Source organism: Stereum hirsutum, assembly GCF_000264905.1.
Source record: "Stereum hirsutum FP-91666 SS1 unplaced genomic scaffold STEHIscaffold_2, whole genome shotgun sequence".
Lineage (NCBI taxonomy): Eukaryota > Fungi > Basidiomycota > Agaricomycetes > Russulales > Stereaceae > Stereum > Stereum hirsutum.
In genome coordinates, this window is record NW_006763132.1 from 3,181,277 (window position 1) to 3,204,549 (window position 23,273).

A 23,273-nucleotide genomic window follows, 5' to 3' on the forward strand; every position below is an offset into this window, starting at 1 on the left:
TAGGTCGATCAGATAACTTCACGCATCGTGTTGCCCATCTATGGCACACAGTCGCAATCCAGCTATCCGGGAGAATTTGGGGAGAATGGTCCAGGCAGAATAGGGCTTCCCTCTCGAACAAGTCATCCTCTACATATAACGCTATTGATTCTTCGCTTCTACCTGATCACATTTTACGCCTCCGTTTACAATCCATTGCACCTTGATTTTGTTTCGGTCATCCTTGTTTCGAACGTACTTACCGTACTTACGTGACTCGAAGTGGCTTTCTTGCGCTGTTCTTACTTTATCCGTTCGGCCCGGCGAGGTCCTGTACCTGAGCTATGTTTGTAGCGTAGTCGGCCTATCAAACTTGTTTCCTTGTTTCCCTACTGCCACGCTTATTGTCTTTTATTATCAGCTTAGGCGCGTCAGCCACACTCAGGATTTCTCCTTCTTTCCACCTTAGGCTCCATGTGACGTACTGGTCTGTCTTTTCGCTTTCTCGCTTGATCACTAACTTATAGCTGCCTCAAATCAATATCAACAGACACAAGAATGCCTTCTGACGATTTAAACGACCTTGCGACCGTCAAGGCGTTGATCGAGAACGGTCTCCGTCTCACAGAATCTCCAGAACGAGGTTTCTCAACTCAAGTGGTGGAAGTTCGAGGCGGACTCGTCATCAAGTACGGACCTCTCGTCTGGAAGTCCGAGTTCCTCGCCATGGAGCTCGTGCAACGGCATACCAACATACCCGTACCAGAACCCTTGTCCTACCTGTCCGAAGAGAATGGTAGTTCGCCAATTCGAATCCACACCGGCTACCTCGTCATGAAAAAAGTCCCAGGCGTTCCTTTGGTGGACGTTCTCGAGGGCTTCGGCGAAGAGGCATGCGCTTCTATCTCGGCGCAACTCATGCAGTATCTACTTCAGCTGCGGACGCTCGACTCATATGGGCAGTGGGGCATGGTCGGGAAGAACAGCCGATTCCATCAGGGCCACTTCAGCCTCGCGCCGTGGTCGCCTTCTGACTCAGACCGGGGATCGATAGCGAACTCGCCCAATCCGTGTGTCGCCACCTCCGCTCGCGACATTTTCGATTACTTCACAGCAGCCAGCCCTCCAGTAGTCTCTGCAGAGGAAAGGCAAGCTGCTCTCGACAAGATCAACCTCGATCGACCCTCTCGATTCACTCACGGAGACCTCCTTCCGGAGAACATCATGGTCGACATCTCTTCCGGACACGCCACAATCACGGGCATCATCGACTGGGAGCTTGCAGGATGGTACCCATACTTTTGGGACTATTGGGTCGCTGTTCAACGAAAGGGACATTACCGGCCGGTAACTTGGAAAAATTGGCAACGAATCTTCACTTCTGTTTTCGAGCTTTGTCCACAAGAAGCGTTAACGTTCTCAAAGTTTGTGTGGTGGACTTACGATGGGTATTCTGAAGGTCCAATTCAGTAAGCATCGTTAATCCTCTGAATACTCGGTCAATATAGCTCACTTTCTTCTCAGCTGCTTGTGTTGCGAATAACTAACCTCTGACTGTACTATTCACACGCGACAGCGATCATGGACGTGGAAGGTATTGAATAGCTTTTTTACTTGTATTTTCTCGCCGCTACCTTTGCAGTAAACGTTATACTCGCTCGATTTTACGTCTAGCCATATATGTCTCGGTCTTCTAGGGAATCATTTCGAACGACATGCAGAGCCGAAAGAGACCTTGGCTCTGGCGCTTCGGCCGCATCCGGGCTAGCAATGTGTGATACGCATTGAACAAAAACCTTTTCTCTCTCCAAAGCTCTCTGCTCTTTGCAAAGGCCCTTTTCTTTGCAAATACTTTTGTTCCTTTCACAAAGGAGACCAGTGGCCACTGGCTGAAAAGTGAGCAGAAGCTCACTACAAGACACAATGCGACTCGCGCTCTTTTGTTTTCTCCTCCTTAAGCGAACTATCCTCAACCCGCGACTCAGCCTGGGCCGGCACTTCCTTCGAAGTACCCACCCGGTCGCTCTAGTTCAGTATTGCTCGAGGACAGAGTGATTCGTACATCTTAAGCCACTCATGCCATGTCGACCTTGCTTCCTCTGAACGACTTGTGGAATATGATCTGCGAGTGGATACAGGTGCTGTTCTTACATAGTGGTGCGTCGTTCCCCTCACTCTCATGCCAAACCCTGGATCTACGTGCATGTCTAAATTTGTCGCCTGATCCTGTACTTTCTAGTCGGGGATTTATCTGTAGAATATTTCGCCACGCTCTGGTATTGGATCAAAAGGACAAGTAGGCCTTCACCAAGAGGTCGTCATGTGTTGTTTGGTCTCCTGAAGAGTCTTCTCTATAGATTTCGAAGCTTGCCACTCCGAATCGAGACACTGCTATCCGAATCAAAGACGAAGACAATGGTCTCCCTTGGCCTCATTCTGTCCATGTCTGTCGCCTATGGCGCAGCCTTGCGCTTGACCACAAGCACTTTTGAGTCGACATCGATTGCTCACACCGGATCGAGTTGATGCAGTTCATCCTAGCGCGATTAAAGGACGGCCCCCTCTCTGTTATATATCGACTGACTTACAAGCACAATCCAGCTTACAACCTCGTAGTCATCCAACAACTGCACCGAATCCGTAATGTCAAGCTGTATCTTGGTTTGGGAGACGTCGTACACGATTTCGCTGCTATACTTCATGGCCCACAGCATCCTCTCGTCTTATCCAACATCAGTTTCCACGACGATTGGAGTGTACCGATAATGTCGAGGAGTGTGTTTGGAACAACTCTTGACGATTTCCTCTTCTCCGCACTCCCCATCTCTCTCACATCTCTCGAATACATCGTTCACCGTGAGACGCCAAGTTTGACGGACCTCAGACTGGAGCTGAGTAGTTCGTCGTCTAGAGACATTTTCACGATGTTGAGATGTTTCCCGCGATTGCGCACGCTTCGCCTTCGCTATTACCCTCGCAGCATCGCGATCCCTTGGCGTAGTCTTGAGCTGCCTCAATTAGAAGATTTTTCATACACGGGCTCCGTAGAAATGTGGAGAGCTCTGCAACCATCCATCGTCTTCCCTTCGTCGACCCGTCGAACAATCGTTCTCAACTACGACTCTTCCTCTCAGCCTTCGATTGTACGGTCCTACACCGAAGACAAGTGCGCTCAGGCCAAGATGCTCGGTCTGAACATGTCGCTTAGTCCCCATGTATTCATCAGAAATACTGAGCGTCGACCCGACTACGTGGGTTGGATGGGCGATTTCTCTTTGTACATCAACCCACGAGTTCGCGATCGTCCGTACCTCGACCAGGTTGCCTTTCACGCAAAGTACACCTTCCAGCATCAAAATCTCTCAACCGCTACCTCGATTGTTGACCGGTCGTGCGCAGAGTTGGAGGGTGAAGAAGTGGTACAATTCGTTTTATCCTTGGAGAATGCGTCTCTCACGCTGCACGTCGTGGTTTACCGCTCTCCGCAACCTTCCCAACCTTCAGACTCTTCACATAGATGGTAAGAATGCCTTGCGCTCCGTCATCAACTATATGAACGCATACTCCAACGGCGAAGAACCGTACGAAACTGCCTTTCCCTCTATCCTCACAATCACGATCGAGCATGTAGATGATTCTTCTGCGTTGCTTCTGCGTCATTGAGGGTGATGACTTACACACTCGAGAAACGCGCCAACGCGAGAACCATTCCTACACAACGTCACATTTCTATCCTTCTGATACTCCAGGAGAAGCTCGTCAAGGCGCATACTTGGAGTGAAGCGGAAGGTCTGATGGAGAAATGAGGCGAGTCTGGCAGAGTGCGTAGGCCCTGCAATATATCTACTGGAAACGGGTTTTGGTTGTGAGTCCTCGAGACCGTTTTCTCTGAGAGAATATACTGATCTTCCAACCTTTCGGCGCAGGAAGTAGACCCGTGCAGGATGGGGACGGTGTTCTCGTGGACATACTTATCTATGCATTTCTAGTCGCTTTGTATCGCCCTAGAGTCATTTTTGCGGCATCCTGTAACACGGAAACTTCAGCGAGGAGCTTGTTATTTAGTATAACACATCAAACCAAATTTTTCTTGTACTGTACGAACTAGTCAGGGGGGTCTTGGCGGCGAACGGTGCCACATCTGGCCCGATGTGGCTGAGGCCCCACGCGTGTCGATGGGTCGCCAGCTCAACTTGCGTGCGGAGTTTGCCCACGACTCTGCTTGCAACCACCATCTGCCTTTGCTAGCTTTATCGTCAAGAGTCTCTGCGATTATAAAACTGCTTTGTTCCTGTCTTTTCTCACCGTGTCGAAAGTCGAACCTATAACGTGCAAATTGCAATACCACGAAGTGATACAGTTCTTCGCTGTCTGCATATCGTCGACGGATCTCTCTTCCCCATAATTTCCTTCGGCAAGCCCTTGCATACAAAACAACCTACAAAACACCCCCACCCTGCGATTTTGGTGCTATCAAGAACTGTCGCTCAGAGCTCGCTCACCCTGCTATTCTCGAAATCCTACGAATCAACCCTTGGCCCATTTGTCGCGACCGGATTCAGCCCTCTTTTGGAACGATCCGCATACGTAGAGGGCTATTGAAGAGTCTTCCGATTCATTGGCGTGTTATTGAGGAATTGAATGCACGGTGCTGGGGGTACGGTTGGCGATTCTAGGGGGCACCTCGATGCGCGAACCGCCAACGGGGTAAAGGGGGTCGTGAGCTCGGTGCGTACATACCCACAAACCATATATCATAGGTTTCACTGCGCTACAGTGTCTAAATGATCATTTTCTCTCTCTCTTCTTTCATTTTTTCAGCACGAGGTCACATCCCCTCATTCGAGTATAAACTCCGAGATGGCGGTTGATGAGATGATGGGCATAGGCGCTGAAGGGGTCACAGAAGAGGAGGGAACCCCTTCTGCGCCTATTGCCATACCTATTGATGTCGACAATGACTATGTTGCGATTTCATCTGAACCTCCTAATCCTCTGCACACGGGCTCGAGGTCCTCACCGCGAGTGAAGACCGAAGAAACCGCCTCACGGAAACCGTCCCTGGCTGAGCGTATCATGGATGATACAGCTGCTCAGGTCATCGAAACGCGTTCTGGCTCTGTTCCGGATGCTCCGGAGGCAGGGATCACTGCCGCGATCTCTACCTCGTTGATGGACCTGAACATGATAAGACAGCTGCTCAAACCGATACTCATGATGAACGTTCGACGAAGGGCTCCGAAATATCACGGAGGTAGTGATATTTCGTCCATGACAGATTCTATCACGGGGGTGATTGGACATCCGGGGCAGGTGAAGCAGGAGAACGATGATAGGAGCTTGGGCGATATCACGCAGAACGCGATATCCACCCTTGAAGCTCACGTACGTGCTGAAGAGGAACTCGAAACGGAAAGGAAGGTCGAGATGGCATTGACGGACGAAGCGATCCTGGAATTGGCGAAGCAGGCGAGATCGGTACACGAGCAGGTTCAACAGAAGGATCGTCGTAGCTCGAGTGCTAACGCAACGACTCCACTCGGTCCTGCAGTGGACATTCAGAAACATGCAACCCCAATCCTAGATCGCAGAGCTCAAAGGGAGAGACGGGAAAGCTTCGTCGACAGTGATCTGGAGCTTGAGGGATTGACACCGAATGGCAGAGGAGCTGGGGACCGAGCAGTCGAGCAGGGGAGGAGACGTTCGGAAAATAATGCTCCGGACGATGACGCGAGGAACGGGGCGGCAGTCGAGGATTGGGACTGGGATCGAGCTATGGGGAGGGACAAGCATGAGCGTCGAGGCAGAGACACGTGGAGAGGACGTGGTCAAGGAGGACAACGCGGAAGGGACGACCAAGACATTCAGCATTCAACTCGTCACGACTACTTCCCATCATCAGGGAATGGAGATATTCCAATGTCCCCGCCCTCCAGACTCTCGAGAACTGACGGGCACCGACCTTCCAAAGACAACACATATCATCGACCCCGACGACACTCAACTTCACCCCCTCTTCGACGTGCTCGCGTTCAACTGAGTCCCATTGTAAATGGCAAACGGCAACGTGACCGTGACGAGGACGAGGACGATTATCCTGCATATGATGGATGGAAGCGTCGTAGGTACAGTCCCCGCGCACGGAGCCACGATCGCACGGAAAGTCATCGTCATGGCTATGGTGACCGGATGGGAAGCCCTGCACTTTCGGAGGACTATGATCGACGCGATTATGGCATGCCAGACCGTGGTTCATCAGATTATAAAAGTGAACTGGGAGCAGATGGGCTGTATAAACACAAACAGTGGGTACGGGTCCCAGACGCCCCCACTTGCGACTCTTCCGCCCCTCCAACTCGTCAGATAAACCACACATCGAGGTATTCTGTTGACAACGATAAAGCTCCATCTGGTTGGAATATGGTTGGTGACCTTGTCACCAGGACCCCAGGGTCCGTTGTTCAGGGCGATACTCAGAAGGATTTGGACACACCACAAGAGCGTTCCTCAGATCGTGGCAGTCCCCTTCCACCTGGACTGCACGCCACAAAATCGCCTCCAAAGGCCCCAAGAGCACATCAGGATGTCAAGATAGCCGCCGCGGATCGTTTTCTTGCCTCCATGCAACTCGACCTCGGACCATCGGTTTCGTTCCTTTCGTTGAAATCTGCTTCCTCGTCTGCCCTCACGTCGACACCTGCTCCTATAGCTCCACTGTCACCTGCCACTGGTCTTGCTGGAGCTGTGAGTGGAGGTATCGCGGATACTAATGCAACTGGTTCTCTAGCTGTTGAAACACCTGCAGACTCAATTGAGCAGTCGCAGCACGTAGAGTCGTCTCCTCCAGTCATGCATGATTCCCGAAACTGCGATAGCAATAACAAACAAACTTCCGCAGCCCGTGCTTCGCCTTCACATCGTGCTTCTCAGCAGCTTTCCAGTACACTATCCACCCTTTCTCTAACTGACGAGCGGACCGAAAATCGACTCGACACCAGCATGTCTACACGTGGCAATAGCGGCGCCACAGAAGCTCGGGATTCTAATCTCCACGCCTACAAGCGCCCATACACGCAATTAAGGTTCCCCTCCCAGCCGCATCAGGTCCCAAGTAGCCCACCTCATAGTATTGGAAGCACAGGAGTTGTGAATCGAAGATCGGAATCGGACCCTCGAGATCCTGCCATTCCCGTGGATAAAGCCTTCGCGAACGAAGCACTGCCATCTACAGCTGTAACATCACTTTCGAAGGTCGACAATACCGAGGCTGCGTATCTTCGAGAATCGAGCTCTGCGAGTAGACGCTCCGAACACGATCGCGAGGCACAAGACAGAGCAGCATATTGTCAAAACATCCTGGATCGGGAGCGACTTGGACGCCACCGAAACGAGCATGCGCGCGGACCAGAGCGTCAATACCTAGATCGGGACCAAGGGCGGGAACGCAGAACTGATCATCGCGATACTTGGTTCCGAAAACAGAATGATGAACTGACCGCCACAGCATTTCGAGACAAGGACACAGCTGTATCATCAGACCGTGTGGCGCAGGAGTACTTTAAGGCGCGAGACGAACATGCAAAGCCGCGTCTACATCCATCGTCTCCTCATCCTTCCTCCACGAACACTTTTGGGCCCGACAGCACAATGGGAAGGCCAACATTCATTGACCCTGATCATCCGGCTTACTTTACACCACCCCAACCGGTTCAACCTTCCGTCGTCACGCCTCTTCCTCCAGCTCAACCAGCTGAACCAACCAGAGTACCTGGAGTATGGCTACTGAAGTTCGGGCTTGAGCATCCTGATTGTTCGTCATATCGTTTTGACGTCGATCCCGACACCGCCGCTGCTGTCCATCGTTGGTCTGAACGGCATACTTCATACGAGTAAGTCCTTTTTGTTTCTGCCATAGCAGGGCGTGTCTTCTCCTTGTTCATAGGCGCTCGGGACAACATCCGTAAGGATTGACACATCGCTCTTCGTGAGTTCGTGTCTGCTCGTAGCACTTATGTTCAGAGAGAGTGCACGTTCGGCTTTGGCCTTGAGATTCTCTGCCTTGAGACCCTTGCTGAATGCCCCAACCTTGTCGTGCCATATCACCACTCCTCCAACGTTTTGATCCTTCCATTCATCACCGTGTGCTTGTCTTCACCTCGCCCTTATTCGTCACCATCTCTATCGTGGCATATCCAGGCCGCACGCACGCCAAGTCGCTGTGCAGCTTCTATGCCTTCCTCAAGGCGAGATGGTGTCCCTCAACGAGCACATGAGCACAACACCGCCTTCTTCCCCCACGGAAACGGTACGAATGCTTCGGGAGATCGCGACGACGTGGCCCTCTAGCGGAGGGTCATTACTTCTCCAAATCAACGCCAATACGTCGCACTACAAAAGCTGGTGGGCCAAAGATCTGGTGAGTTACTTTGTTGTGCCTTTATCTTGCAGACGCTCGTATCACGTAGACGTCCTCGTTCCCGCTGACAGACACCCATGTTCTTTCATGCTTTGCCCCACGCTATCTATAGGATCGCGACAAGCCTCTTGACATTTCTCCTTTCGTCTGCTCTGGGCCGAATTTCCTCACCGTCACGAACTTATCGGCGATGAACGATTTCGCCTTCGTTCTGGTTGCGTACGTGCCAGAAGGGGAGGAGGTGAAGGCTTTGTTGGAACGTCAGGCACTGTTAGACTTTGTCCGGCAGCAGGGTGACTTGTCGGTCGCGCGATCGGGATCTTTAGGTCTTTCACGACTATGACTATAACGAGAGACATGGAGACTGTAGAACTTGAAGGACGGACATGTCTCCTTTCTTCTTTCTCCAGTTAGAAGGGTTGAGTGACGACGGTCGTTTTTAGTGTTTGGGTCCGACGTTACTGTATGTGGATCGGGTTAGACTGCTTACTTCGAACGTCTGTTGTATTTTTGCCTCTCTGATTCTCGCTGTCGTATTGCAATGTACTGTACGCTATAATATTTTCTACCGTTTCGCCTTTCTTTATGCCTTGTACCGGGTCGTCGTAATAGGTGCTCCTGTTCGCGGAGTTGTAATGTGAGCACCGGCTTTATTTCGCTGAGTTCGAGCTTCGGTTCACTCCGGACACACTGCCGTCAGCTGGTCCCAACGTCCATCATGTTCAGCACGTTCACCTGCTCTTGTTGCCGACCACATCGCACTGGTCAATTATAGACTACAATACTTTTTAGAAGTGTTCTCTTGCCGCTGATCTCGGACTTCGCACCTGATTCTACGACGGCAACTGACGTCTACCTTGAGCCGACTCGACTGATATTATAGCTCTCATCAGGTTTATAACTTCCTATCAAAACAAGGCTCTCAGGACCTTTGCCTCGTCTGTGCCATCATGTCTGCGCCTCCAGACTATGGCTCTCTTGGACTAAAGAGTCTCTTGGTATCTTTGGATGGCGGGGTCGCAGTTTTAACCATCAATCGACCCAAGGAGTAAGCGCCCTTCGTCTTTGGGCAGTTTATGCTATCCTTGACTTGAACATGTACTGACGAGCGGTCCTCGTGTCATTCCAGGAGGAACACATTCGGTGGCACACTGCCCGAAGAAGTCATCACTCTGTTCGACTTACTTGACCGTGACGATCGGGTTAGAGTGGTCGTGCTCACCGCAGAGCCGAAAGCGCCCGCATTCTGCTCAGGGGTAAGTTACCTGGTGCATGTCTAGGGCGCACCCTTCGGACCTCATTGTTTGGCTTCTTATATCTAGGCAGATTTGTCTGGTGGGTGGGGTGGTTCCTTCTCCGAAGAAACATTGAAGGAAGGAAAACTCACGGGTGAGTCTCGTGCATGGCCCGTCATGCTACAACCAAGTGCAAGTGCTCATTTGGCGATGTCGTAGCTCACCGAGACGGAGGTGGAAGGGTATCCCTGGCCATCCATCGCTGTCGAAAGATCACCATCGCAGCGGTAAACGGACATGCAGTCGGAGTCGGAGTAACTGCCTTCCAACTCCCATTCGACTTCCGTTTCGTCTGGGGTGGCGCTAAGCTGGCGTTGCCCTTCGTTCGAAGGGGTATTGGCCCCGAAGGTCAGTACACGATCATTTCCACCTCTCCTTTATTGATATAACTAGAATCTTACTGACGGAGGTATCGTCTTATACAGCAAGCTCGACGTACATCCTCCCCCGCCTCCTCGGCCACTCCAAAGCCACAGCCCTCCTCCTCACAGGCGGAACCTTCCACCCCTCCTCTCCCTACCTCCAAGGTCTCTACCACTCCATCCTCCCTACACGCGAAGAAGTTCTCCCCGCCGCTCTCGCCCTCGCCCACGATCTCGCAGTCAATACGTCTCAGACGGCCGTGGCGTACACGAAGGCGCTACTGTGGCACGGTGGCGATAGCGTCGAGGAGCAGCATTTGTTGGATTCGAGGGTGTTTGTGGAGACTACGAGTGCGAGGGATGCGAAGGAAGGGGCGAGGGCGTTTGTGGAGAGGAGGGAGCCGAGGTTTGAGGATCGGCTGGGGGAGGATATGTCGGATTGGTATCCTTGGGTGAGTGCGTTTCTCGTCGTTAGTTATGGTTGGTTGATTGACTCGGCATTGGGATTGTAGTGGAGGGAGATGGACGTGAAGCATCGTAAGGCGAAACTTTGAAACGATGGTGTTGTATATGGGACTGTGACTTCCTACGGTCAACCTTCTGAGGTTTCACGGCAGAAAGGCCTGTTCTCGAATTGACGGTGCAAATCTTGCAAGTTTCAAGTCAATATGTACACTAGTAACAGAACTGAACATCACGACTAGCGAACAAAATATATTCAAGGTCAGAGTCGTGGTCGTTAAGCAAGATCTTATAGTAAAAGACACAAACATCGTACAATATCATTACAAAACACATGCATAGGTCGTTGTCCAAGCCGTCGCTAACATGGCTTACTTTTCGCAGACAAAACTCGCGTCCTAGACCTCATTACAGTGAGAAAACAAAGAAAGCAAATCATGTCACATTCTCGAATGATCAAGCCGTCAACGGAACATCGGAAGATGACCTAGGAATCGTCTTCTCTGCCTTTCCGCTGGGCACGTTCGTCCCTTGATAGTTCCGCGCGTCCGCTTCGTGCTTGACCTGGCGCGGGAGGAGACTAAAGCCGAGGGCGTAGATACCCCACATGACCTGGGAGATCGAAGTCGAAGGTGAGCGATGTACTCTACGATATGGGCGGAATGAAGAGCGAAGATGGAGGAGGGAGGAGGAAGAAGGGAACAGGAAGAAGGGAACAGGAAGGTGACTTACGACCATCATAGCGATCCAGAACCGTTGACAGCCCTTATTCGTAGGATGCACATTCCCCGTCACGAAAGCCCATTCCGTCCAGAGTCCATAATGTGTCTATCACACACCACATCACATCAAGCACGCAGCACATCAACATCCAGGATACCAGTCAACGTGTGTGGGACGTATACACATACCTGCCACGAAGCCAAAACGACGATAGCGACCCCCAACAGAACATGCAGATAATTCTGTGGCGCCCTCCGTCCCGGAAGTCGCTGTAAACTTGGGACCTTGATCCAGTGCGTGAAGGAACCGAGGAGGACCTGGGCGATGTACATTATGAAGAGTGCGAGGCCGACTTTCTGTGTGCGTTCCGCCGTCAGCATTGAATTATGGAAGGGAGGAAGGGAGGAAGGGAGGGAGGAAGGAAGGCGAGCGGACGAAGGAAGGCGAGCGGACGAAGGAACGAACCTGATGTGGATCGATGAAATGAGGCTGGAAGCCCATGTTCGTAGCCTGAACTCCCAATCCGAACGCAGCGAAGACGAGCGGGCCTACGAAGAGTCCGTTGATGATCATATGTGGTAACAACCATCTGCCAAACCCGACATCAGCACGACCCATACGCATGGAACATTCGGGAGAACAGAAAACGGATAAAAGAGGAGGAGGGGGAAAGTATGGACGGGTTTGCTCACCCTTTATATACCGTACGAAGATATCGCGCAGCAATCATCCCCAAGGGCAGACCGACCACGAACGCGAAGAAGGCGACATGGGCGTGTATCCGGGCTTTGCTCTCGAATGGACTGAGGGGCTCGTTATTGATGATGGAAGAGGATTGGGTGAGACCCATGGTTCAATGATGCTGAATCGCGTTTGAAGTTAGTTTTGTCTGCGCTTCGAGAGAGAAATCGAGGAAGGAAGTCTTGTTGCAAAACAGAGCCAGGATGAAGGTGACGTAGATTCCGAACAGACAGAAGCCAAGACAAGAAAACAAGTTAGATAGCAGATACAAGTCGGATGTGGGTAAAACTTGAGAGAGAACGAACGATGTCGTCAAGCATACGGCGCCTTTATATCCCACATCCCGCACCCTCACCCTCACCCAACAAGTTACATGACTTCAACTTCCTACTCCGACCCCAAACATAGAAGCCCAACTCCCATCCCGACCGCGCATCGCGATGTATTTCGAGTGATGGCTGTCCGCATGGGAACGAGTCGTACGGAACGGGATGGCGGTGTGGCGTGATTATTGGATTGTTGGAGTGTTATGCGGGATGTGGGATGTGGGATGTGGGATGTGGGAATGCGTTTTGCGTAGACTGGTGTGCGGGTGCAGTTGGTGTTTATGACGATCGAGAGGGGCAGACCACCGTATGACGTTTGTATGGCTGATAGTGATTTAGGGATATTGACTGACAGTGATTTAGGGATATTCTTTCTGAGTTTCTTGGTACTGTATCTCGTAAGTCGGACGCAGAAACGCGGAGCGTTATCTACTCGTTCTTCAGAGGGATGGACAAAACAACGAAAAGCCTGAGTACATGTGAGCATCACGCAGCCAGCGCAGTCAGAGGCAATGGCGAGTATGTTCCCACTCTGACTTCTGAGGATAGCCATGTACATGCATATTTTATTACTAGGTCGTGGCCTTGAGTCCAACACGGCTCGTGCGATTGGACCCCGAGTGGGTCGCACGTACATTTCCACGGAGTTGTAGCCTAGTGTCGCACTGCCCGGTCTAAGATCTCAGCACTAGTCTCAGACTCAGTCTCGGGCGGTAGATGAAACAGCTAGGAGGTTCAATCTGCAGCGAACGCTAGCGAGTCGGACCAGAGCAGAGCAGAGCAGGCCAGATAAGTATGCACGGCAGGCTACACTAACTGGACCTCCATCATTCACAATCAAGTTCAGACGAGAGGGAGTATTGCGTTGCGATTGGTCAACGAAAACGACGAGTTGTCGAAGAACGAGCGTCGACAGGTGTTGACCCAGAAATTTCAGGAAATCAGAGTTGTTTCAAACCCCTAACCCTAATCGTGACACGCGTGTGGCGCCTCAGCTTCAGTCGCCACACCGTCAATCAAGCGAACGCCTATCTATCCCATAGCAAGAGATAATAAATATTGGTATGTGACAAAGGTAGTATAATATATATGCTTCTCAGCGAACCCGATGTAGCTGCCTGTACGTCGTGAATGTCGTGACCGAATCCTCATACTGGTGTCCCCTTCGACCTAACTCGACGGCTCAGAGACTAGAAACCCGACCAAGCACGCATCCATCATGAAGTCGACGTTGACCCACGCATGCGTTAATGCTATATCACCACCACCACCCAACAAACAAAAAACAAATGTCAGTTCGATTCAACCCCAGATTCCCAGCTCGACACAAAACACAACACCAGAGCAACAGCGCAACATCACAACATAACAGACCCAAAGAAAGAAAAACCCACCAAAAAGCTTCGTCCCATCCCTCCCCGCAACCCTCATCAGCTCCCTCTCCCCACCGGGGTGATAAGGCAAATAAGGTGTAAGATTGTAGACTTTGCCGTTTATGGCCGACCACGCGTCGTCTTTCTTGTTGTGCAGTTTGAGGACGGAGGGGGGGATGCGCATGAGTTGGGTTGTGCCGCCCTGTTGCGTTGTGCGATAGGGAGGGGATAAGGTTAGTAAAAGGGAAGGGGGATGAGGATGAGGATGAGGATGAGGAAGTGAAGGAGGGGGGGTGTGGCGCTGGTGATGGGTGGCGCTGGCGATGGGTGAAGCTGCGTATCAGTTGAATGGGTGATTCCGTGGAGATCGCAGCATGATGATCATAATTCGCGAGCACCAAGAGATAGCAAAAGACTATTCGCTGAAAGCAGTCCGTGCGAGCCGCAGCGTTGCTCCTCATTTAAAGTACAAGCACGCATGGACGTTTCTATCCACAGAAGAATAATATCCAGCCCTTTCCCAGGGACCGAAAGCATTCCCTCCTTCACTCTCATAGCCGGCATATGAACACACCCACCACACCAAAAATAACGACCAAAAGCACGAAAAGAGACTTACCCTAAGATCCGCCCCCGAACTCTTCAAACTCGCCCAATCCAACGAACTATGTCCCGGCGCCAACGCAACCTTCTCCCTCTTCTTCGGCGAAAGCGTCGGAGGCTTCAACGTCGTGGGTGGCGGCATGAGAGTCGAACCTGAGGAGGATCCTGGTACGCCTAGCATGGATGAGGAGCCTGGTACGCTTAGCATAGATGAGGAAGATGAGGAGCCATGGGCACGAGAGCGGGACGAAGGAACGGGTGGTGGCGGCATTAGGGAGTTATCGGTTAGGATGCGTGGTATTGAATTTGATGTATTTGATTGAGATGAGGATTTGGATTGGGAGGCAGAGGGTTGGGAGCGGACGCGCTGAGCGCTGCCAAGAGCGGGGAAAGCGGGAGGTGCGTCGTCTTGGGGGTCGTGTTCTTCGTCGGAGTCTTTGTCGTTGAAGCCATCGTCGTCATCGTCAGAGTGTGGCGGGGATATGTTGAAGAGAGCATCTGTGGAGGGAAGGGTACCGGTGCTCGGTGTGGCGCTGGCCACGGGTAAGCTCGATGAGGGGGAAGAGAACCAGGACGAGAGGTAGGATGCCATTGTTGTCGTCTATATTTCTATACTATTACTAAAATATAATAGCGAATGCCGAGACATAAGTCTTAGTATGGGCGAAGACGATGAGTGCCGGAGCAAGCCACAACGAAGGAGGCGCGGGAACGAGTCAATACGGGCGCTTATTGATCGACACCTGATTGGCCGGGCGTTTGTTTGGCAAAGGCTTCCGAAATAAACAAACGCAGGCGCCTTTGTCGAAGCCACTTCAACTCAGGCTTATCTTCGACACCGACCCAAACCTTGAAATTCTTCAGCTTCCCTAGCATTGCGCTGTTCAAACTGTGTTCTGAGTTTTCTCCTGATCACGGCCATGTCTTCTTTACCCAAACGTCCCTTCGCCGACGTCGACGTCTCCGAGTCTGACGACCCAAGCACTTCAACGGCGCCTCCACCAAAGAAACACTACGAGAAATCGCGCCACAATAAACGCCCAAAACCTGGCGCCCTTCGCTCCCTCGCATCAATACCCACCGCAAAGCTCCTCTACCCACGCATCTCCGAGCCACAAATCACTAACGTCCCCTTCCAACAACCCCTCCCCCTCCTCACATTCTCGTACACACCAGACCGAGTCCTCCACTTCGACAACTCAGCACTCCGATATCTCGTCCCACCGCCTCCGGAAGCGGATTTACATTATGGGTTAAAGACGTGGGAGAAGAAGCCGGATGGGAAGGGCAGGATAGATGCGTTGTTGAGGGCTTGGACGAAGGTTAGGAAGGAGGATGTGTGTGGGATGAGGAATGTCGATGTGGGTGTCGTGTGTTGGCGGGGCGTCATGACGAAGTGAGTCTTTTTATATTCCCGACGACGGACGAGGATATGGATATGGGGTGCTGACACTGTGGTGGCGTTTTGCGGTGAGGGAGGATATTGACGACGCCGTACGAAACCATGGACAACTGGGAGATGAACGTCATGCTCGTCGACGGGACGTTGTATCTCGAAGAACATCTAACACCTCAGCGTCTCAAAGTAAAGTACGTGTTCACTTCCTTCCTTTTCATTCTACTCTACTGTTTACCTTTTCAACGTTCGCTCACCAACGTTCCAGGAACAACCTGGTAGGGAAACAACGCGCCATGACTTACACAGGCTACGCCTTCGAATCCTGGTGCACGTCTGAATCTCCACCTCCCCCGCCTCCTCCGCCCGGTACGGGTACAGGTACAGACGAACCCGTCGCACCCGTCGCGCCGGGATGGGCAGGCGAACCCGTCGCACCGCCGGGCTGGGGAGGCGACGTGGACACGAACGTGCAGTGGTGCAGCGTCGTGAAGACGAAGTTGGGGAATACGAGGATGGTGATCGGGGGTGAGGTCGATTGTGTGCGGGGTGAGTTTCTGCTTTCTGATTTCACTCGTGTTGATTCGCGAATGAGGGGTTGACTGAACATTGGTGGGGTGTCTGATGTATGGACGGACGGATGGAAGGCGAATACAAGGGCACGAACGACACGATGGTCGAGCTGAAGACGTCTCAGGTCATTCGCTGGCCCGACGACCAACGCAAGTTCGAGAAGTAGGTCCCTTCCCTTCCCTTCCCTCCCCTCCTTTCCTTCCTCCTTCCCTCTCTCCCACTCCCACTCTGACACCACTGACAACCCACCCCCCCAGAAAACTCCTAAAATTCTACTTCCAATCCTTCCTCCTCGGCGTCCCCGACATCCTCGTCGGCTTCCGGAGCGACAAAGACAACGGCGCGCTCCAGCTCTTACAGTCCTTCAAGACGTTGGAGATCCCGAGGATGGTCAGGGGACAGAGGAAGGCGTGGGATCCGAGGGTGTGTCTTGGGTGGGGGGAGGAGGTGTTGGGGTGGATTAGGGGGTTGGTTGAGGGGGGGATGGGTGAGCAAAGGGGAGAGGGTGGGGAGGGTGGGGAGGGAAAGGAGATGCGGATGGATGTGGACGAGGATGGAGAAACTGAGAAGGTAGAAGAGGGACAAGAGGAAGTCCGGAAAGACAAAGCAGAAGGCGCAGGAGAAGGACCACGGGAGACGACGGAAACAAAGCCAAAACCACGAGTACGGATCTGGCGCGTCCGTTTCACGCCTAAGAAAGGCGCCGAAGCGTACGAGCTCGACGAGGAAGGGATCAGGGACGTCGAGAGCGATGGAGGGGTGCCTGTTCCGGACCATGCGCCGCCGGAATGGGTTTCTGCGCACTCTCACCCTACTCCTACTCAGGAAGAGTCGACGGCTAGGCCTGAGACTGAGACTTCTGTGAACGCGACAGCTGGACCCTCGACGTCCACTGCAGCCGCCGACCCCTCGACTTCGAATGAGATGTCTGCACCTTCGACTTTGAATGAGACATCTGCGCCTTCGACTTCAACTTCAACTGCAACCACTGAACCCTCGGCTTCGACGTCCACATCCACGACCGTACCATCTTCTGCACCCTCTAGTTCGACTTTGACACCGACACCGACAACATCAGGTCGCGTCGGAATATTTCCCGCGTGGTATTGGGCCCAACTGGAGCAATGGAGGAAAGAGGAGCACGCACGGCGTCATAATTCTTCCACTTCCAATGCTAATCCCAAGGCGGGACCCTCGCAAACGCACTCTCAGTCGCATTCGCACTCACAGCCGCATTCGCATTCAGAGTCACAGTCGTATCCAGAGCCGCGTCCGCATCCAGAGCCACAGTCGCATCCGCATCCAGAGTCGCATTCGCATTCGCATCCAGAGTCGCAGTCGCATCCAGAGTCGCGCCCGCATTCGCCTAGGCAATTGCAGTGGGAACATGAGACCCCCGAAAGTATGGCGCCACGACGGCAACGACCACGGCCACCGCGATCGCCATCGCCACCGCCACAAGAACGTATCCGTGTCCGTGATGCCCCGCCGCATTTCCAGTTTCGAGAGGCGGCGAGGGCGGGGACGATAGGGAGTTCATCGAACGCTCCGGCAGAGGATCTGGCTGGCCATGGGACTGCTTCTGTGGGGATTCAGGACAGAGACAACGAAGGCGAAGGCGAAGGCGAGGGCAGCGGAGCAGGCGGCGGCGGCGAGTTCGAAAGGAGTCGACAGACCGTTTCGGGGTGGCGGCTTTGAGGTTTCTTTCATGATGAATCCTGGTCAATGCAATGCGTGTTCGTGTGCTCACGCGTGTCACGTTGATCTCGGTCTCTACCTTGGCTCGGGACGTTTTGGATGAATCCTGATCAGTGCATCTTCATGTGCCTACACATGTTATGTTGACATCGGTTTTATGATTCGGGACGGTCGACAGGTGTAAGTGTCGCTGTTGAGCGGCTCTTCTCGCACTGTCGTAAGACCCTCACTGAGTCTAAGTCTTCACTCACGGCTATTTCCTCTGCGAAAACTGTTATTTGTAAAGATGTCTTGAAGCTCGGACTGGGAGAAGATGTCTCGTACTTGGAGGGTAAAAATACACACAATTAAATACGATTAAATACCAATATGTTGTCAGTACAATACATGTATAATACGATACAGTATGGTATAGAACCCAGCGAGTACCGTATTCTTTGAATACGGTACAATACGGGCATTTCTGTACCGTATTTGTGATTCTCCAGCACTACAAACAGGCAATGAACGTGGGGGTTACGAGACAGGAAAACATTCGCGGACAATTCGAGGACAAGAGTCGAAAACCCGAGTTTCCACCTCTTGAAATAAGGCAAGTAAGAGTCGCCAGTTATGGTCGATATGACAGCGGAAACGACGAGCCTAACTAGTCAGCCATGGCAGCGAGGAAGGCAGGGATGTCGTCCTAGTAGAGGTTAGCGCCTGGGAACTCGGCGAGGATGAGATCCCAATCGTACTCGAAGAGAGTAGCATAAGTGATGTCGGATCCATCCGTGCCCTTGTTCGTCCCACCGCTGACCTTGCCGACGTATGCGCCTGTCGCAGAGATAGCCATAGCGCCAGAATCGCCCCCCTTGGAGTAAGTACCCGTGACGTTCTCGTGAGGGAGGATGGCGAGCTCGAGGGACTCGAGGGTGCCGGTGATGGTGTACTTGCGCACGAACGAGATGAAGCGAGAGAGAGTCCCGACCGTCGTGTTGGTGGTAGAACCACGTTTGATGACACGATGGACACGATCGCCCTGGGAATCCAAGCTGTTGGGGTTGTTGATGTCGTTCGCCGTGAGCATGCCACGCATGGGGAGAAGACCGTGGGGGGGATACTTGAACTCCGAAGGGACATCAATGCGCTCGTACATGAGGCGTTTGAAGTCCTCAGGGCTGATTTCGGGTCCTAAAAGAGAAGAAAAGAAGAACAAACGGGTTACATCAGCAAAGTTCAACGATAAAAAGTAAAAGCATCGCACCAAGGCTAAGCACGTTGCCAATGAAGGCGAGGAACTTGGGTTTATACAGCTGGACCACACACAAGTCTTGTGTAAAGCGGTTCGGACCGACACCGGCGGCGATGGCAGGAGCCCAGACGATGTGGCCGATGATGCGGTCCCTCGACTTACTCCACTTCCTGCACAAAGTAACGTAGAACTTCTTGAGGTCTGTGATCCTCCTGTTGATCTTGACGAGCTCTGCCTCGTTCTCCTCGAGCCTGTGCTGAGACGTCGGGAGATTGATGCCCTGCTCGACCCGTTCGGATAAGGTCTTGATGAAATCCTTGAGAGTCGTGACCGTCTCGTTGAGAGTGCCGATATGGGCTTGCACCGAGTCAACGTAGCTGTTGAAGGCAGGCTTGCCCATCACCACGACGTTGCGCTTAGGAGCAGAAGCTGTACAGACACCTAAGTCAGAAAAGCTAGTCCTTTGAAAGAAAACAAGGAGACATACTGTTGTACCGATACTCGGTGTTGCCATCATAGGCCATGAACAAGGTGTGACGACAGGTGAGAGCATAGAGATTGCCGTTGTGCTGGAAGTAAGGACCCAGGGTCCCTTGCATTGTGGTCTTGCGACCGGAAATAGTGAGGCTGTGGGCAACGGAGACGTTATCGATGAAGCCCTGGAGAGGATCGTTGGTCTCGGCAGGGGCGAAGAGAGCTGGTCTGGTGCCGGTGAAGAAGCGAGCGACGGATTCACGGAAAGCAATATCCACCCTCGAGGTAAGATGGAGACCGTCGAGATGGGCACGAATCCGGGTGGTCAATTCGAAGGCACGAGCACCGTTGAGCGTGTCGGGCAAAGCTCCGATCCAGATGGTCGCATTGGAGTAAACCCTCGTGCGGTCCTCGACGGGCTTCTTGGTCGATTTGGCAGTCGTGAGAGCGGCGAAAGCAGCATCGGTATCGTCCTCCTCCTCCTGCCCCTCGTCATCCTCTCCTTCATCCTCGGACTCGAGCTCCCCATCCTCCAACTTGTTAAGCCAAGTGAACATGACAAAGTCGATGGACGAGACCTGGATGTCCTCCTTGATGAGGAACTTCTCGATCTTGAGAATAAAGAGAGTCAGCCCTGAAAGAAAACTGTGGTATGTAAGAGGTCATGTACCCAATCACGAACTTGCCCCCATAGCCCGTTCTTTGCGAACTCGTGATGGCCAGGCACGTCGACGAGGCGCATCTGACGAACAACCGTGTCTGGTCCAGTTGGTTCTTCGAATTTGTCGGCAGAGTCGCGCGCGATAAGACGGGGGTGGGAGCCCTTGGGAGCGAGCCCATAATAGTAGTACTGAGCTTCAAACTCCGAGACTTCATTAGAGTCCGAGTCGGCGGGCGTGGCGGTGGTGTTGCTGTCGTTGCTATTTGGACTGGACAAGAGAGTGCGCTCATCCTCCGACAAGTCGCCCTCGTCAGACGAAGCTAGAGCACGCTCCTTCGCCTTGCGGTCACAGGCAGCATCGAACTCGGGAGTGTTGACCCAATTTTCAAGATTCTGGGGAACGGGTCTATCTTCCCGGGCTGAAGAAAGAAAGGAGGATGGGATGAGTAAAGTCGAGAACGAGAGGAAGAAAAAGAGATGCACCGTTGACAGCGGCGTTATCAGCTATATCAGACATAGTAGAACGGTGGTTGTTTCAGAAAAAAATTGGTAGAGAGAGTTGAGTGAGTTGGACGAGGCAAGAGTGGTGGATGGAGGAAGAGAGAACGTGAAGGATGATGCCTTTTATGGAGACGCCGCCATTCTCCCTTCAAGTAGTCACGCCGGCAGTCCCCCGCTCCCACTCCGCGGCGCGTTTCGGCACGCCCCGGGCCCTCAATGACACCGGTAAGTGAGCGTGAACAAAGTATGACGCAAGCCTGCAGCTGCCTGCAGGCATCGCCAGAATGGCGGGCTGACAGTTTCTGCCACCCTCCATCACGGATTTCCGCCGAGGCTTGTAATCAATTGCACCGATTAAATGGCGGCGCAAGGTGGCGGTGGGTTAACTGCAGTTATATCGCCCTTGAAAATACTTATTTGGGCTGAAACAGGTTTTTAAAGGTTAGAAAGCTACGGAATGTTAGATTGGCTTGGGATCGGCCCCATTCCTAGACCCGCCGAGTTCGGCCGGAATCGATGCGTCACCAAAGAAGGCGCAGTTTGGGACTCAGCGTGGGACTTGCCAGCGCACTCATGATTTTCTTGCGCGGGCTGATTCCCTTTCGAGTTGGACCACCATTATCCCCTCATCCCTTCTTCCCCCAAGTCCGAAGCCTTCGCTGGTCACTTTATCTTCGGCCCCAGCGTTTACTCTACGATGGCCAAGGCCTTTTCTTTCACATGGTGCTATACGGCTCGGACGCTCTTGGCAGATTTGCGTGGCGAGCGCGTGTTGACGTGAAGGTGGCAGGTCGGGTGCGTTGTTGCGTTCCCTTCGTTTCGTTCTTGTTTGTTTTCCTGTTCGCCCTCGCTTTCGTCCTTTCCCACATCCCCTCTGCACAAGACGACGCAGACACTGTGCGTCGTCTTAGGACTAGGGGATGACATTATCAATGTACGGCGTGAATGTCGTACGCGACGCGCTGTCGTGTGCGGGCAACTACTTACGTTCGTACCTGATCTTGAGCACCTCTACGCACACTCGCATATCCTGTCCGACAATACCAGTGAAATGCTTTCTGTTTCTTACTTTCTTTGGTCTCGTCTTGCTGCTGTTGCCCGATCTGTATAACACCTCGCCTGTAATTGCTACCTCATCCTTTGTATACTTATGTATGTATGTACATAGTGCTACCCAACACAGAATGCCATAATCTGCGAACTATTTATTGCTCGATCACGCTGTTAAAATGACCACGAAACTACAACCTGGGCTGAAGAGATGTGACCGTTGACAGATTTTGAGGGCCTATAGTAACTTGGGCTCCTTCGCTATAGTCCTTGCAATATGTGAATGAGCACAATAACCCATTTCACTTGTTGTAGAAGTATTTCAGTGATTGCACCAAATATATGACCTTGCGAACGAAATATATGAGTTTGCAAGACTCGGCAGATTTCCGTGATGTCCGCCCGCTTTGGGCTTGCCATTTCCTTCGCTCATGGATGGCCTGGCCGAGACTTGTCACGGGTGTTTTTTGGTACTTTTATTGCTAACAAATCAAAATGTCGCTTTCTGCGAAAAGTAAATATTTTTAAATGGCCTGAAGTGGGTCTCGGGGCTGGGGGGGTGGAAAAACCACATCATTCATGGGTATGGAGTGACGGTTATAATATATTACGCGAGGTAGACAAACAAGAACTCTTGGCCGAATGGTAATTTGTACGTTTGTCACGACCGTGCTGTCAGTAAGGCGGTTGGTTCGAACCCTGATCATGCTGCTCGCGCTTTTTGTGTACTTTTGCCCTGAGTTTCTCTACCGAGAGCCTTCTCGTCCTTCGGGAGAAGAAGCCGCCCCAGCTACCTTCCTTTCTGGGAACGGACCACGAACGCGGCTCGGCGTGGCACACGTGGCCGCAACTCCGCCGCGCGTCGACTTGGGACGCAAAATCCGTCCAAGTCCCCGTCGTGGTTGGTCTGTTGTCTTCATCTCTTCACATACTGTGTCGGAGTAGCTGCTACATACATTACATACCTGTGTACATGATAAAGAGCCATGACTTATATATAGTACTTAATACAATTCAGTGACTTTCCAGTTGTCCTGCCTAGTCAATGGATGTACCATCGGGGCCGCCAAGCTGTCAATCGATGCTACGACTGCGTGCTATGATATATCAAATTTCTAGGTGTCGACTGCCCTTTGCATACACAATTCTCTGCTCATATATCCCAGAAATAATGGCCCCCGACCAGTCATTCCAGTCAGCCTTGCCTTCCAATACCCCGACCCCATCCGAAAGCACATTCGTCAACTCTTCACCGAGTAAATTTGGCGGGCCGAAAGGAGGCGTCAGTGTCCCGCAATCAGTAAGGTTTCCGTCTGACAAGTCTCGTCCACTGAGCACCTGCTTACTGGGGAGCAATCCTGATGTAATTAGCATGTTACTACCACCAAGAAATCCAATCGAGGGAA

The 23,273-nt window shown here is 52.3% G+C and overlaps 9 protein-coding genes across 9 annotated transcripts; 6 read left to right on the forward strand and 3 right to left on the reverse strand.

Moving 5' to 3' along the window:
- Nucleotides 1–529: 529 nt before the first annotated feature.
- STEHIDRAFT_118550 (uncharacterized protein) lies at nt 530–1,637 on the forward strand (the record flags this gene model as incomplete). The annotated part of the gene is made up of 2 exons (XM_007300161.1): nt 530–1,448; nt 1,504–1,637. A coding segment is annotated over exon 1 (496 nt), but the record flags the coding sequence as incomplete, so codon positions are not given.
- A 3,202-nt stretch (nt 1,638–4,839) lies between these two features.
- On the forward strand, nt 4,840–7,872 carry STEHIDRAFT_153160 (uncharacterized protein; the record flags this gene model as incomplete). Its single annotated transcript, XM_007300162.1, has 1 exon — nt 4,840–7,872. One exon carries the CDS (start codon nt 4,840–4,842, stop codon nt 7,870–7,872), a length of 3,033 nt encoding a protein of 1,010 aa, XP_007300224.1.
- Nucleotides 7,873–8,227: 355 nt separating this feature from the next.
- Nucleotides 8,228–8,738, forward strand: STEHIDRAFT_128381 (uncharacterized protein; the record flags this gene model as incomplete). Its single annotated transcript, XM_007300163.1, has 2 exons — nt 8,228–8,395; nt 8,508–8,738. 2 exons carry the CDS (start codon nt 8,228–8,230, stop codon nt 8,736–8,738), a joined length of 399 nt encoding a protein of 132 aa, XP_007300225.1.
- A 403-nt stretch (nt 8,739–9,141) lies between these two features.
- Nucleotides 9,142–10,797, forward strand: STEHIDRAFT_73440 (peroxisomal enoyl-CoA-hydratase). The gene is made up of 6 exons (XM_007299416.1): nt 9,142–9,443; nt 9,525–9,651; nt 9,718–9,784; nt 9,850–10,038; nt 10,116–10,504; nt 10,565–10,797. Exons 1-6 carry the CDS (start codon nt 9,346–9,348, stop codon nt 10,604–10,606), a joined length of 912 nt encoding a protein of 303 aa, XP_007299478.1. The 5' UTR covers nt 9,142–9,345; the 3' UTR covers nt 10,607–10,797.
- Nucleotides 10,798–10,970: 173 nt separating this feature from the next.
- On the reverse strand, nt 10,971–12,087 carry STEHIDRAFT_48704 (uncharacterized protein; the record flags this gene model as incomplete). The annotated part of the gene is made up of 4 exons (XM_007299225.1): nt 10,971–11,342; nt 11,426–11,593; nt 11,703–11,826; nt 11,930–12,087. The coding sequence occupies 4 exons, from the start codon at nt 12,085–12,087 to the stop codon at nt 10,971–10,973; spliced, it is 822 nt and encodes a 273-aa protein (XP_007299287.1).
- Nucleotides 12,088–13,474: 1,387 nt separating this feature from the next.
- STEHIDRAFT_49143 (cytochrome b5) lies at nt 13,475–14,422 on the reverse strand (the record flags this gene model as incomplete). The annotated part of the gene is made up of 3 exons (XM_007299263.1): nt 13,475–13,557; nt 13,699–13,879; nt 14,261–14,422. 3 exons carry the CDS (start codon nt 14,420–14,422, stop codon nt 13,475–13,477), a joined length of 426 nt encoding a protein of 141 aa, XP_007299325.1.
- Nucleotides 14,423–15,200: 778 nt separating this feature from the next.
- Nucleotides 15,201–16,714, forward strand: STEHIDRAFT_91669 (RAI1-domain-containing protein; the record flags this gene model as incomplete). The annotated part of the gene is made up of 5 exons (XM_007300164.1): nt 15,201–15,676; nt 15,760–15,870; nt 15,945–16,225; nt 16,324–16,411; nt 16,507–16,714. Coding segments are annotated over 5 exons (1,164 nt in total), but the record flags the coding sequence as incomplete, so codon positions are not given.
- An 18-nt stretch (nt 16,715–16,732) lies between these two features.
- On the forward strand, nt 16,733–18,367 carry STEHIDRAFT_144775 (uncharacterized protein; the record flags this gene model as incomplete). Its single annotated transcript, XM_007300165.1, has 1 exon — nt 16,733–18,367. One exon carries the CDS (start codon nt 16,733–16,735, stop codon nt 17,945–17,947), a length of 1,215 nt encoding a protein of 404 aa, XP_007300227.1. The 3' UTR covers nt 17,948–18,367.
- Nucleotides 18,368–18,632: 265 nt separating this feature from the next.
- Nucleotides 18,633–20,833, reverse strand: STEHIDRAFT_128386 (uncharacterized protein; the record flags this gene model as incomplete). Its single annotated transcript, XM_007300166.1, has 5 exons — nt 18,633–19,120; nt 19,194–19,610; nt 19,669–20,266; nt 20,326–20,735; nt 20,800–20,833. 5 exons carry the CDS (start codon nt 20,831–20,833, stop codon nt 18,633–18,635), a joined length of 1,947 nt encoding a protein of 648 aa, XP_007300228.1.
- Between the last annotated feature and the right edge of the window lie 2,440 nt (nt 20,834–23,273).

Bases quoted from the DNA above. Each gene is read 5' to 3' on its own strand.
- STEHIDRAFT_73440 (XM_007299416.1), top strand. From the start codon at position 9,346: ATGTCTGCGCCTCCAGACTATGGCTCTCTTGGACTAAAGAGTCTCTTG. The intron at 9,785-9,849 runs GTGAGTCTCGTG...GCGATGTCGTAG, and splicing joins GAAGGAAGGAAAACTCACGG to CTCACCGAGACGGAGGTGGA. The intron at 10,039-10,115 runs GTCAGTACACGA...CGTCTTATACAG, and splicing joins AAGGGGTATTGGCCCCGAAG to CAAGCTCGACGTACATCCTC.